This window comes from Gadus morhua, chromosome 19, assembly GCF_902167405.1.
Source record: "Gadus morhua chromosome 19, gadMor3.0, whole genome shotgun sequence".
In the NCBI taxonomy this organism is placed as follows: Eukaryota; Metazoa; Chordata; class Actinopteri; order Gadiformes; family Gadidae; genus Gadus; species Gadus morhua.
Window position 1 is genome coordinate 16,662,903 of NC_044066.1, and position 13,812 is coordinate 16,676,714.

The following is a 13,812-nucleotide window of genomic DNA, read 5'->3' on the forward strand; positions in this document are numbered from 1 at the left end:
CCCCCGCTGCTCCGATTCTCCGGCCAATCTCACGCTCCATAGTACCCTCACTCGCGAACAAGACCCCGAGGTACTTGAACTCCTTCACTTGGGCTAAGGAATATTCACGTGATAGAAATAGATCTTGCATGTAATAAAAGAAAAGATCTAAAAAAACAAAGTAACGACCGTCACGTAGCCAAATGTAACGGCGTAAAAGTACCGTTCTTTCTTCAAATATTTACTCAAGTAAAAGTAAAAGTATGTTGCAATAAAACTACTCCTAAAATTACAATTTATCCAAAAAGTTACTCAAGTATTTGTAACGGAGTAAGTGTAGCGCGTTCCTACCCACCTCTGCATATCATACACCAAAACGTTCAACATGGTGAGCTTATTGCTCCTCCCGAAGTTCTAAGCTATAGTCGACATTGTTTTCAAGATATTAGACTTTGAAATGTTCCAATACACATCCATTGTAATCCACCTCTGCAAACCACAGACTGAACCAGCTGAGCTCACATACAGGCTGGAAACTTACTGTTGATACCATAGACCTGGTTCATACATACTAAACATAGACATGTAGACAAACAAACCAGACATACATAAACAAAGTTAAACATAGCTACACATTCGTATACAGAAGTCCACATGGGAATGACCGGACATCAAGTCCTGCTGTTTGGTTGGACTTTCCATCTCAATAGTGAGTGTGTGTTGTGATGAATCAAACAGACACTTACATTTCTTTAGAGCTGGTTTCAGCCTCCACACTCCACCGTGCTCCACACTGGGGGGGAAACAAAGTGAGAGCAGCATGTTGAAACATTCACCTTCATCATTTGCTGTCCGATCACGTTCCACACAACATGAGTTACAGCTGCCTTTTCAAACCACTTAATCTAGCAGCGGTTTGAATAGGAGACTTAATCCCTGAGTGGTGAGCTGTTCTCTCCATACCTGAGAGTCTGCAGTCTCCAGCGTGGATCCTCCACTACAGCAGAGAGCAGCGCAGCTCCTGATTCTCCTGGATGATTGTAGCTCAGGTCCAGCTCTCTCAGATGGAAGGGGTTGGAGCTCAGAGCTGAGGCCAGAGAAGCACAGCCTTCCTGTGTGACCAGGCAGCCAGACAAGCTACACACACACACACACACACACACACACACACACACACACACACACACACACACACACACACACACACACACACACACACAGAAGAATTATTATGTTTCTAGAGGTAAATCGGTTGAATGTCCTCTGATGTGGAACTTGTGGTGTAACTGTTGAGTAAAACGGACCTGAGAGTTTCCAGTGCACAGTGTGGACTCCCCAGTCCAGCAGAGAGCAGCTTCAGTCCTGAATCCTGCAGATCATTAGAACTCAGGCCCAGCTCTCTCAGACTAAAGAAGTTGGAGCTGAGAACTGAGGCCAGAGCTTCACAGCAGCTCTCTGACAGATGACAGCCATTCAGCCTATGCACACAATGAACAAAACATGGTAGGAACTGTGATTTAAGTAACTTGCATCTTTTATTATTAACACAATGAAGGACGTGTTGAAAACTTTAAAAATAGATGATTTATTCATTTAACTATATTCAGCCTACCCACACAATAAACAGAACATGTAAGGAACTGCGATTAATGTTTTAGGATGATTAAAACCGAATAACAATGTTAGTAAATTAACATGTTAATAAACTGGATCTTTAAATATTAAGTGTTAGATTTCACATAGTTTGTACAAATCATATCATTAAAGTTAAAATGGTTTATGAAGTTTTATGAACTACCAGGTTTAGTTCAGTGCTGAATTAAAGCGTGGCTGTATTGCGGCGCCGGTGTGATCGCTCTATTGGGAAGCACGACCCACACAAGTTCTCACGAAGGCACTCTGCTTTGATCAGAAAACTAAAACAGTGGTTTTAACTTTGTGCAAAGTTTCATTGAAATTTCGCCGCAGCACTAGCGCTATACAGTAGCCTGTGAAGAAATGCACTATTCTTGATGAGCCAGTGAAGAAAATAAATCCTAATTGGAGTATATTAACCAATCAGCAGCCAGTTATTATAAGTAGGAATTGGGTTGAGGAGGAGGAGGACGAAGGGTTTGCTGGTAAGGAAAGAGATGTCGAGGCGCTGGCGGTAAAAACAGAAAAATACCCCCTATGCACTAAAAACAATAACAACTGATTTAAAGTGAGTGAATGGCTGTTCACATGAATGGACACAGATTGATGGTACGTGACCAAGGGCATTTTCTTGTTTAATTAAGGGATGCGTCCACATTTGTTAGGGTGCCACTGAATGAGAAAGTAAGGTGCACCAGTAAAAAATGTTTCTTGAGCCCAGAGAGGACATATTTGACTTATTTAGACACGTTAACTTCCTCTGATGTGGAACTTGTGGTGTAACTGTTTGACCATTGAGTAAAACTGACCTGAGAGTTTGCAGTGTGCACTGTGGACTCCCCAGTCCAGCAGAGAGCAGCTTCACTCCTGAATCCTGCAGATCATTGGTACTCAGGTCCAGCTCTCCCAGACTAGAGGAGTTGGAGCTGAGAACTGAGGCCAGAGCTTCACAGCATCTCTCTGACAGATGACAGCTATTCAGCCTTCACACACAAAAACACAACATGTTAGGAACTGTAAATAATGTTTTAAGATCATTGAAACCAAAGTAATTTAACACACATGAACGAAAAATATAATGAATGTTAATAAACTGGATCTGTAAATATTAAGAGTTAGATTTCACATAGTTCATAAACAAATTGTATCATTATACTTCCCTTAAAAAAAAAGTCCAGCTTACTGTCTGATTATTACATGATAAGTGGAATAGAAATGTTACAACACACACCTCATACAAATCAAACATAACATGTTAGCAACTGTGGTTCATGCTTTATTTGAAACTTGTTATTAGATGTGTTTTATTAGTTTAATTAAATGTCAGTACAGTAGATCTATAAAATATGACTTACCTATGCAATCAAAACATAAACAGCTTATTTAAAGTGAGTGAATCTGTTTACATGAATGGAGACAGATGGATGATACGTGACCAAGGATATTATCACGTCTAATAAAGGGGTGCGACCACATTTGTTAGGTTGCCACAAAATGAAAAACTAAGCGGCACCAGTAGAAAATGTGCCTTGAGACCTGAGAGGACATATTCTACTTATTTATTTAGAACCGTTCACTTTCTGGAAGTAAATCAGTTAAAGTCCTCTGATGTGGAACTTGTGGTGTAACTCTTAAGTGAAACTGACCTGAGAGTTTCCAGTGTACAATGTGGACTCCCCAGTCCAGCAGAGAGCAGCTTCACTCCTGAATCCTGCAGATCATTAGTACTCAGGTCCAGCTCTCTCAGACTAGAGGAGTTGGAGCTGAGAACTGAGGCCAGAGCTTCACAGCATGTCTCTGACAGATGACAGCCATTCAGCCTTTACACACAATAAACAGAACATATTAGGAACTGTGATTTAAGTAACTTGCATCTTTTACTTTTAACATAATGAAGGACGTGGAATCTTTAATGACAGATGTTTTATCCATTTAACTACATTCAGCCTTCACACACAATAAACAGAACATGTTAGGAACCAGAGGCGGATGGTGTATAGGGGCGATTTGGGTGACGCACTACCAACTGGGAGAAAGAGGATTTTTTTTATAACAAATTCTATCACAGCAAAAGTAGTTTTCAGTATTCTAGACATATTATCTGTCATTGTCCAATCAGAATCGTCATATTCATGTCGCGTTTCAAATGGTCCCGCCTCTCTGGGCGAATTCATCGACGTGGAAAATCGCCCAAGGATTCTCCATTGACTGTCATGTTAAAACTTTTTTTTTCGGAAAATGAGCCTTCAATGCATTTTCAATGGGGATTTGGGACTCGCCCTAACGTGCTTGCGTCATACGTAACTGAGCAAAGAGCGCGAAGGGATATCTTCGATCAAGTCACTTGCTAATTTCAACATGGCTGCTAATGTGTAATTCCGTTGCATCTCTGAAAGAAGTTCCTTTAAGTCGACGATCCAATTCAGATAAATTGTCATTAAAACAATCTGGACCTCCAGGACCAAAATTTATAAAAAAGCGGTTGCACGTCGACATTCTGTACCAGAAGCTCCAGAAGAAGGACATTGATGCAGTCTTCATCAAAAGGGCCCTCGAGAGCTTCACAAGCAGTATGCAGACCATTAGGTAAGATAACATTTATATCATTTGATCCTTCTCAAAGCAAAGCTTTGTTATGAGAATATATGCATGAAAGGAGACTGGATTTGTGTTATTTTTTATAATATATGTTCTTTTTTATAATATATTGCCAGTGGTGTAATCTAGCATGCTTTACTCTGTGCTGGTCATCCTGGTTAGGCGAGGCACAATGGATAGCTTAAAAAACAGTGTTTAACACTAACATTATGCGTCCCTGCCCATTTTAAGTGGGTATACTCATCATGCCTTCAGTGTGTCTTGAACAACCACACATAAAATATTTCACATATTATATTGATATTTTATCATATTTGTCTAAATGCATACTTAACTGTAGATAGATTTATGAGTGAAGTTACCAACACAATAGATTGGCCGTAACACACTCAACCCTTTTAGAATCACATTCTCTCTCTCACTCTCACTCTCCCTCTCTCACAAACACACATACAGATAGAGACACAGAGAGATTGTTAACTTGTGTATAATTCCCAATTATTATTGATGTATTTGCACTTTTAATCTTGCTGAATTCTACAATGCAAATAAATTAAGTTAAAACTCAGTTCCCCGGCTCCATTCGTCTTTGTAAGGAAATGTTCTATTTTGTCTTTATTATTTTGTCAGAATGCACCAGAATGCTTCGTTTTTATGTGAAAATCACAAAAAAATCTTCGGGGGGAGGATGCCCCCAGACCCCCCTACAGGGGTTTGGTTTACAAACTTTTAACCCCCCTTAAAATAAAATTCACCAGCCGCCACTGTTAGGAACTATGATTAATGTTTTAGGATGTTTAAAACCGAAGTCATTTTACAATGTTAATAAATTGACATGTTAATAAACTGGATCTTTAAATATTAAGAGTTAGATTTCACATATTTCATAAACAAATCATATCATTATACTTCTACCAGGTTTAGTTCAGTGCTGAATTAAAGCGCGGCTGTATTGTGGCGCCGGTGTGATCGCTCTATTGGGAAGCATGACCCACCTAAGTTCCCATGAAGACACTGAAGGACCTAAGTTCCCATGAAGTTTTGATCAGAAAAATAAAACACTGGTTTGTGCAAAGTTTCATTGAAATTTCGCCGCAGCATTAGTGCTATTCAAGAGCCTGTGAAGAAATGCGCTATTCTGGATGACCCAGAGAAGAATATAAATCCTAATTGGAGTATATCATCCAATCAGCAGCAAGTTATTATTAGTAGGTATTTGATTGAGGAGGATGAGGATGAAGAGTTGGTTGGTGGGGAAAGAGATGTTGAGGCGCTGGCGGAAAAATCAGAAAAAGACCCCCAATGCATTCAAAATATTAACAACTGATTCAAAGTGAGTGAATCTGTTCACATGGATGGACACAGGTTGATGGTACGTGACCAAGGATAAATTCATGGTTAATAAAGGGTTGCAACCAGATTTGTTAGGGTGGCACCAAATGAGAAAGTTAAGTGCACCAGTAGAAAATGTGTCTTAAGCCCTGAGAGGACATATTTGACTAATTTAGACCTGTCAACTTCCTCTGATGTGGAACTTGTGGTATAACTGTTTGACCATTGAGTAAAACTGACCTGAGAGTTTTCAATGTACACTGTGGACTCCCCAGTCCAGCAGAGAGCAGCTTCATTCCTGAATCCCCCAGATCATTGGTACTCAGGTCCAGCTCTCTCAGACTAGAGGAGTTGGAGCTGAGAACTGAGGACAGAGCTTCACAGCATCTCTCTGGCAGATGACAGCCATTCAGCCTTCACACACAATAAACCCAACATATTAGGAACTGTGATTAATGTTTTAGGATCATTGAAACCAAAGTAATTTAACACAGATGAATGAAAAAAAGAATTAATGTTAATAAACTAGATCTTTAAATATTAAGAGTTAGATTTCACATAGTTCATAAACAAATTGTATCATTATACTTCCCTTAAAAAAATGATGAAGAGGCTGTTACTAAACCTTAATAAATAATTGTAAAGACCAGCTTACTGTCTGATTATTACATGATAAGTAGAAAATAAATGATGCAAAACACACCTTATACCGTCATTAACAAACTAAGAATGTGTTACAACACACACCTCATACAAAATAAACATAACATGGCAGCAACTGTGTTTTATGTTTTCTGTGAAACTTGTTATTAGATATGTTTTATTAGTTTACCTAAATGTCAGTACAGTAGATCTTTAAAATATGACTTACTTAGGGGTCAGATAACTAAATATTCAACAAAACTCCTGAAAATGTCCCTAAAAACACCGAGATCTAAGTTTGATTGATTGATTAATACTTTAATAATCCCAGGGGGAAATTATTTTTGTCATGAACTCCAGATATACATACACAAATATTAATAACATATAATATATAAGATAATAAATATTATTATATATATATAATATAAATATATACATATATATATAAAAGATAAAAGATACAAACCTAAGAAAAAAACAGAAAAGCCTGTTATTAAACTTAACTGAACACGTCTGAAGTCCACCGTACTGTCTGATAACATGATTATGATTAGAATAGGAATGTAATAAAACATAGACCTTATACCATCATTAACAAACTGAATCCAACCTACACCTTCAACTGTCATGGCAACACAAATAGTGAGATTAGGTTTGCGTTTGAAAAAATGAGTGGTAATGGCGCTGCGATGCACGCAGACTGCCAAGGTTTAGTTCAGTGCTGAGTTAAAGCGCGGCTCTATTGCAGCGCCAGTGTGATCGCTCTTTTGGGAAACACGACCCACTTAAGTTCCCATGAAGACACTCTGCTTCTGAAAACTAAAATAGTGGTTTGAACACTGTGCAAAGTAACATGGAAATGTCACCTCAGCACTAGCGCTATTCAAGTGCCTGTGAAGAAATGCTGGTTATTATTAGTATCTATTTGATTGAGGAGGAGGAGGATGAAGGGTTGATTGTCGAGGAAAGAGATGTAGAGGCGCTGGTGTCAAAAACAGAAAACGACCCCTATGCAATCAAAACATAAACAGCTTATTTAAAGTGAGTGAATCTGTTCACATGAACGGACAGAGATGGATGGTACGTGACCGAGGACATTTTCACGTCTAATAAAGGGATGCGTCCACATTTGTTAGGGTGCCACCAAATGAAAAACTTAGCGGCCCCAGCAGAAAATGTGTCTTGAGCCCTGAGAGGACAAATTCTACTTATTTATTTAGACCCGTTAACTTCCTGGAGGTAAATCTGTTCAAAGTCCTCTGATGTAGAACTTGTGGTGTAACTGTTTGACCATTGATTTAAACTGACCTGAGAGTTTCCAGTGTACACTGTGGAATCCCCAGTCCAGCAGAGAGCAGCTTCACTCCTGAATCCTGCAGATCATTGGAACTCAGGTCCAGCTCTCTCAGACTAGAGGAGTTGGAGCTGAGAACTGAGGCCAGAGCTTCACAGCATTTCTTTGACAGCTGACAGTCATTCAGCCTGTACACACAATAAACAGAACATGTTAGGAAATGTGATTAAAGTAACTTAGATCTTTTACTTTTAACATATTGAAGGACATATGTTGAAAATGTTGAAATCTTTTTATTAATTTAACCAATACATACTAGTCAATACATTAGATCCTTATTTTTATTCAATATTGGAGTTTTTTATAGTGTTTGAGACCTGTTTTGTGTATTAATTAGACTCTTTATTGTAGTATTATGTATTTTTTGTATTGTATTGTAATACATGTAGTAAATTATTATTTATTTATTTGATTAGGACAGTGCACATTAATCAATATGTCAGCCAGAGCATCAATATAAATATGCCGGAGTTAGCTTAATTGCTAATTTTCATCCGTTGTCCTAAGGCAAGTCAAGAACATAAAAACAACATACCAGTATACAAAATAGATTAAAAAAACACTTTTACACACAAAATAGGTCCCCACATCAAGAGTCCATGTTAAAAAATTAGAATGACCAAAGGTTACATATGAGAGCAGGTCTGGCTTGCTACTAACCACTGTTTAAGGTTTTTTTTAAAGGTGGTGTAAGTGGCACAGTCTCTAACATGTGTTGGTAATATATTCCAGGACTGTGTTCCTCTGATGGACACCCCCATTTGACCAAATTTGGTCTTGCAGCGTTGTATTTCGCAGTCACCTCTAGTTAGTGCTTGTGTATTTATTGTAGAGGATTTCTTCTTTATAAAATTCTGTAATGGTGGAGGGGCTAGACCGTTCAGAACCTTAAAGATTAGACCGACATCCAAAAACAGCTGAAAACTATCGAAGTCCATGATGTTGTGTTTATTTGTAATTTTACAATAATGGTAGTATATAGGTTTTTTGTCTAGTGTTTTAAGAGTTCTCTTGAATAAAGATTTGATTGGTTTTAAAGTGCTCTCAGATGTATGTGACCATGTTGTGTAACAGTACGAGATGTGAGTAAATATCATTGCATGCATATAAGTCTTTGCTGTCTCCATAGTCAGGAAAGGTCTTATATGCTTGAAATTTGATAAATTAAATTTAATTGTGTTTTTAACTTTCTTAACATGCTGCTTAAAATTAAGGTTAGAATCGAAGATGACCCCGAGGTACTTAAAATAATCAACCACCTCAAAACTCTCACCACCAAACATGACTGATGGTTGCTGTCCCGCAGTTGGCTGTCGGGAGAACAACATACAGACAGTTTTGTTTGTATTCAGATACAGACAACAGTTTTGGAGCCAATGGGACACTGGCACCATGGCTCCTGAGAGTACTGCAGCAGCTTCTTTGATTGAGCTGGCATGACAGTATAATACAGTATCGTCAGCATATAGTTGCTCTTTAATATTTCTACAGACATCTGGTAAGTTATTGACATACAGGCTGAATAAAACAGGGCCCAATATTGAGCCCTGTGGTACTCCAGCAGAACAAGTTAGATAAGAAGATAATTAATCACCAATTTGAACTGCCTGTTTCCTGTCTGACAGGTATGATTTCATCCAACAGAGGGCGCTGTTTGAGAAGTTAAAATGGGTTAATTTGGCAATAAGCAAGTCATGATTGATGGTGTCGAAAGCACGCTTTAAATCTAGAAATACCGCAGCTACAAAGTCGCCTTTATCCAGCAGGCTTTTTAAGTTTTCCAGGAAATAGCAAGTAGCAGTCTCTGTTGAGTGAAGTTTCCTAAATCCAAACTGCATTGGATGAAGAGTGGCATAGCCATTATTTAAGTGTTCTGTCAGTTTTCTGGTAACCCATTTCTCTGCTACTTTGGAAATTATGGGCAAGATACTTATTGGTCGATAGTTCTCAGATTTTGTTTTGTCCCCAGCCTTAAAGACTGGGGCGACCCTAGCAATCTTCCATGTTGATGGTACCGCTCCTTGTTTTATGGATAGATTTACAAGATGTGCAATTGGGTCAGCAAGAGCCTCTTTATGGGTTTTCAAAAAGTCACTAGTAAGACCAAATGTATCTCTGGCCTTTGAACTTTTTAGGGATGAGATTATTTGTATTACCTCCAGGACAGATATCTCTTCAATGCTAAACATTGGTTTGCTTGCATCGACAGGATTGTGAGGATTCTGCGAGCAGTTAAAGTGCTTTGTCAGTTCCTCAACTGAGCTAATGAAAAATCTGTTGAGATAATTTACAATGATGTCTAGATTGTTAGTTAGCTTATCATTTACCTGGAGCTGTAGATCACTTAGATAGTTAGACTTGTCCCGTCTCAATAATTGATTTAAATTTTTCCATATTAGCTTTCCATTACCATTTGCCCCTTTTATCGTCTCAATGTAGAACTCAGCTTTAAATTTGCGAGTCATCCTCAGAACTTTGTTTCGTAGTGATGTAAAAATGTGTCTGTCACTTGCAGTTCTTGTTCTTAGAGATTGCTTTAAAGCGTTATCTCTACTTTTCATTAATTTAATAATTTCATTGTTCAACCAGGGCAGATCATTTTTACGTTGCTTGGAATTACCTTGTTTGGAAAGTGCGTTACAATGTCATTTAATTTTTTAATGAAACTAACTGAGCTGGCCTCGATGTCATTATTTTCTAAAATATTAGACCAATCTACATTTTGGATTTCCTCATTCAGGAATTGTTGCTGGCTTTTGGGTATGAAATAGTATTGTTGACATCTAGTGGATGCCATCAAGTGCGTCCTCTTAATTTTCCTCAAGTACAGGATAAAATTGTGATCTGATAAGCCAGATAATAGATTAAAAGTCTTAGAGATTCTTTCAGGTTTATGAGTAAATATTAGATAAATTGTTGTATTTGACGTATTTGTTATCCTTGTTGGCCCTTTTATAATTTGCGTCAAATTGTACTTGTCTGTAAGCTGCTTAATTTTTTTCCTATCTGACTTGATGTCCCAGTTGATATTAAAATCACCAAGAAGGGTGATTTCCTTTTTAGAGCTGCAATGATTTATACATCTTAAGACAATTTTATTTAATTGTCTTAAGATGGTCATAAAATACATCCTTTGCTGAAGGAGGTCGATACACGCAAATCACAGTAAAATACATTGCAGAACTAAGTGATATATTAAGACCAATACACTCAACATTAACTTCTTTAGGCCACCTTATTAGTTCACATTTAAACTTGTCTCTGACATAGATTAATATTCCCCCTCCTCGCCCTGTTTCTCTATCTTTTCTAAATACATTATATCCTGGAAAACTGATAGCTGCTGTAGATGATGAATGTGTCAACCAACTTTCAGATACACCAAGTATGTCAAAACATCTACTGAGATGTTTTGTAGATTAGGATTACAACCAGCGGCGACAAAAGGGGGGGGTGCTTGCGGGGGTTTAAGATGATTGGATAATATACTCCAATTAGGATTTAACCTCTTCCCATTCCCAGTCATTTGTTGTGACAAATATTAATGGTAAAAATATTTTTTTAATAATAATGTGGTGAGCAGCACGGGAACGACCAGACAGGAGTCCAAGTTATAAGAGTTTGCAACTCTCGTGGCCCATACTCCGCACGACCCTGAGAAAGACTTTATGTAAACACACCTGAAACACACATCCTATCGCCCACAACCACGACTGCCTCGGTGCCGCCGACCCTCCCAGAATCCGTTGCGGCACTTGGCGACTACGACCGTGATCGAAACAACAATATAATAATAATATAGATATGTATATATTATTGAAGATATATATGACATATATATGATATAAGCCGGTGGGTCGGCTTAGCTCAGGAGGTAGAGCAGTTGTCTTGTAAGTAGAATATTGTATATTGTTTATATTCTACTATCAGGTATACTGTGTTGTGTGTATTGTGATACATATTATTAATAAACCTACAGAGATGTTTTGGAGGCTTTGATCACTGGTAGCAGCCTCAGAAGACCCTCCTCTGAAGCACAGTATTTCTTCAGGTCAAACACGTCCAGCTCCTCTTCTGATGACAGTAAGATGAAGACCAGAGCTGACCACTGAGCAGGAGAGACATGTTTTTTGAACAGACTTCCTGATGTCAGGGACTGTTGGATCTGCTCCACTAGAGAACGGTCGTTCAGCTCATTCAGACAGTGGAACAGATTGATGCTTTTCTCTGGAGAGAGATCTTCACCTATCTTCTCCTTGATGTAAGAGACTGTTTTCTGATTGGTCTGTGAGCCCCTTCCTCTCTGAATCAGCCAATTGATCACTGATCTAATATCTTTTTTTCCAAGCAGACCTCGTAGGAGAATCTGATTGGACTCCATAGAGAGGCCCAGGAGGAAGCGGAGGAACAAGTCCAGGTGTCCATTCTCACTCTGTAAGGCCTTGTCCACAGCACTCTTGTAGAGGAGGAGGAGTTTATCTTTACCAGAGGTTGTTGGTTCTTCTGAGAGCAGATTGACCCCAGTGTCGATGAAGGACAGAAAGACATAAAGGGCAGCCAAAAATTCCTGGAAGCTCAAATGGACAAAGCAGAACACCTTGTCCTGGTACAGCCCACATTCCTCTTTAAAGATCTGGGTGAACACTCCTGAGTACACTGAGGCTGCTCTGATATTGATGTCACACTCTGCCAGGTCTGCCTCATAGAAGATCATGTTGCCTTTCTCCAGCTGGTTAAAAGCCAGTTTTCCCAGAGAAACAATGATCTCCCTGCTCTCTGAACTCCAGTCTGGATCTGTTCCAGCTCTCCCATGATACTTTCTGTCCCCCTGTATGGACTGAACCCTCAGGAAGTGGCTGTACATCTGAGTCACGGTTTTGGGCATCTCTTCTCCTATCTGGGATGTTTTGAAGAGGTCCTCCAGAACTGTAGCAGTGATCCAACAGAAGACTGGGATGTGACACATGATGTGGAGGCTTCGTGATTTTTTGACGTGGGAGATGATTTTGCTGGCCAGCGGCTCCTCTCTGAATCTCCTCCTAAAGTACTCCTCCTTCTGTGGGTCGGTGAACCCTCTCACCTCTGTCACCATGTCAACACACTCAGCAGGGATTTGATTGGCTGCCGCAGGGCGTGTGGTTATCCAGATGCGAGCGGAGGGAAGCAGGTCGCCCCTGATAAGGTTTGTCAGCAGCACGTCCACTGAGGTGGACTTCGTGATATCAGTCCAGATCGGGTTTCTCTGGAAGTCCAGAGGAAGTCGACACTCATCCAGTCCATCTAAGATGAAGACAACTTGGAACCGGTTATATCTGCAGATTCCTGCTTCTTTTGTCTCAATAAAGAAGTGATGAAGAAGTTCCACCAAGCTAAACTCTTTCCCTTTCAGTAAATTCAGCTCTCTGAAAGTGAGGAGAAATGTGAAGTGTATGTCGTGGTTGGTTTTGTCTTCAGCCCAGTCCAGAGTGAACTTGTGTGTTAAGACTGTTTTACCAATGCCGGCCACTCCAGTTGTCATCATTGTCCTGATTGGTTGATCTTGTCCAGGTAAGGGTTTAAAGATGTCCTCACATCTGATTGGTTTTTCCTCAGCTGGTTTCCTGTAAGCTGTTTCAATCATTCTGACCTCATGTTCCTGGTTGACCCCTCCACTGCCTCTCTCTGTGATGAGGAGCTCTGTGTAGAAGTCATTCAGCCCTGTTCGCTCTCCTGCTTTAGCGATTCCCTCAACCACACACCTGAATTTCTTCTTCAAATAAAACTTGATTTCGACAGAAGCAGATCCTAAAAGACAAAACAACAGAAGACATCAGTTAGTGGATGGTGACATCAATGGAAACATGTCAATGTTTCCTGTTATGGAATTATCTTACGATCAACTTCATGATATTTAGTGGCTTCATTACTTGTGGTCGGAGAAGCTGGTCGTGATTTGTCTAATAATAGTGAACCGGTAAAAAGTGAGTTTCTATGCTGATGTAAAAATATTGTGTTGCATCTCTTCTACTGAGTTAATCATCTGTTGATCTGCAGTATAATGTTCTTTAACCTGATGGATTCACAATAACACTACATATCTGGATCCAACCATTTAACCCCCAAGATGAAAGATATCACCACATTAAAGAAAAAAATTGAAAAGTCTCACATTATATCAATAAGTCTGAACAGAACAAATAAGAATCTCATACTGCTCTTCAAAATTGAATTGAATGTATTTTAAAGATTAGAGTCTCCTCTGTCTTCAGAATAAGAGTCTCTTACCGGTC

The 13,812-nt window shown here is 39.2% G+C and overlaps 1 protein-coding gene across 1 annotated transcript; it reads right to left on the reverse strand.

Moving 5' to 3' along the window:
• Positions 1 to 971: 971 nt before the first annotated feature.
• LOC115532465 (NACHT, LRR and PYD domains-containing protein 12-like) lies at positions 972 to 12,822 on the reverse strand (the record flags this gene model as incomplete). Its single annotated transcript, XM_030342255.1, has 6 exons — positions 11,521 to 12,822; positions 7,498 to 7,671; positions 3,261 to 3,434; positions 2,424 to 2,597; positions 1,284 to 1,457; positions 972 to 1,116 (listed from the first exon to the last, which is right to left on the reverse strand). Coding segments are annotated over exons 1-6 (1,956 nt in total), but the record flags the coding sequence as incomplete, so codon positions are not given.
• Between the last annotated feature and the right edge of the window lie 990 nt (positions 12,823 to 13,812).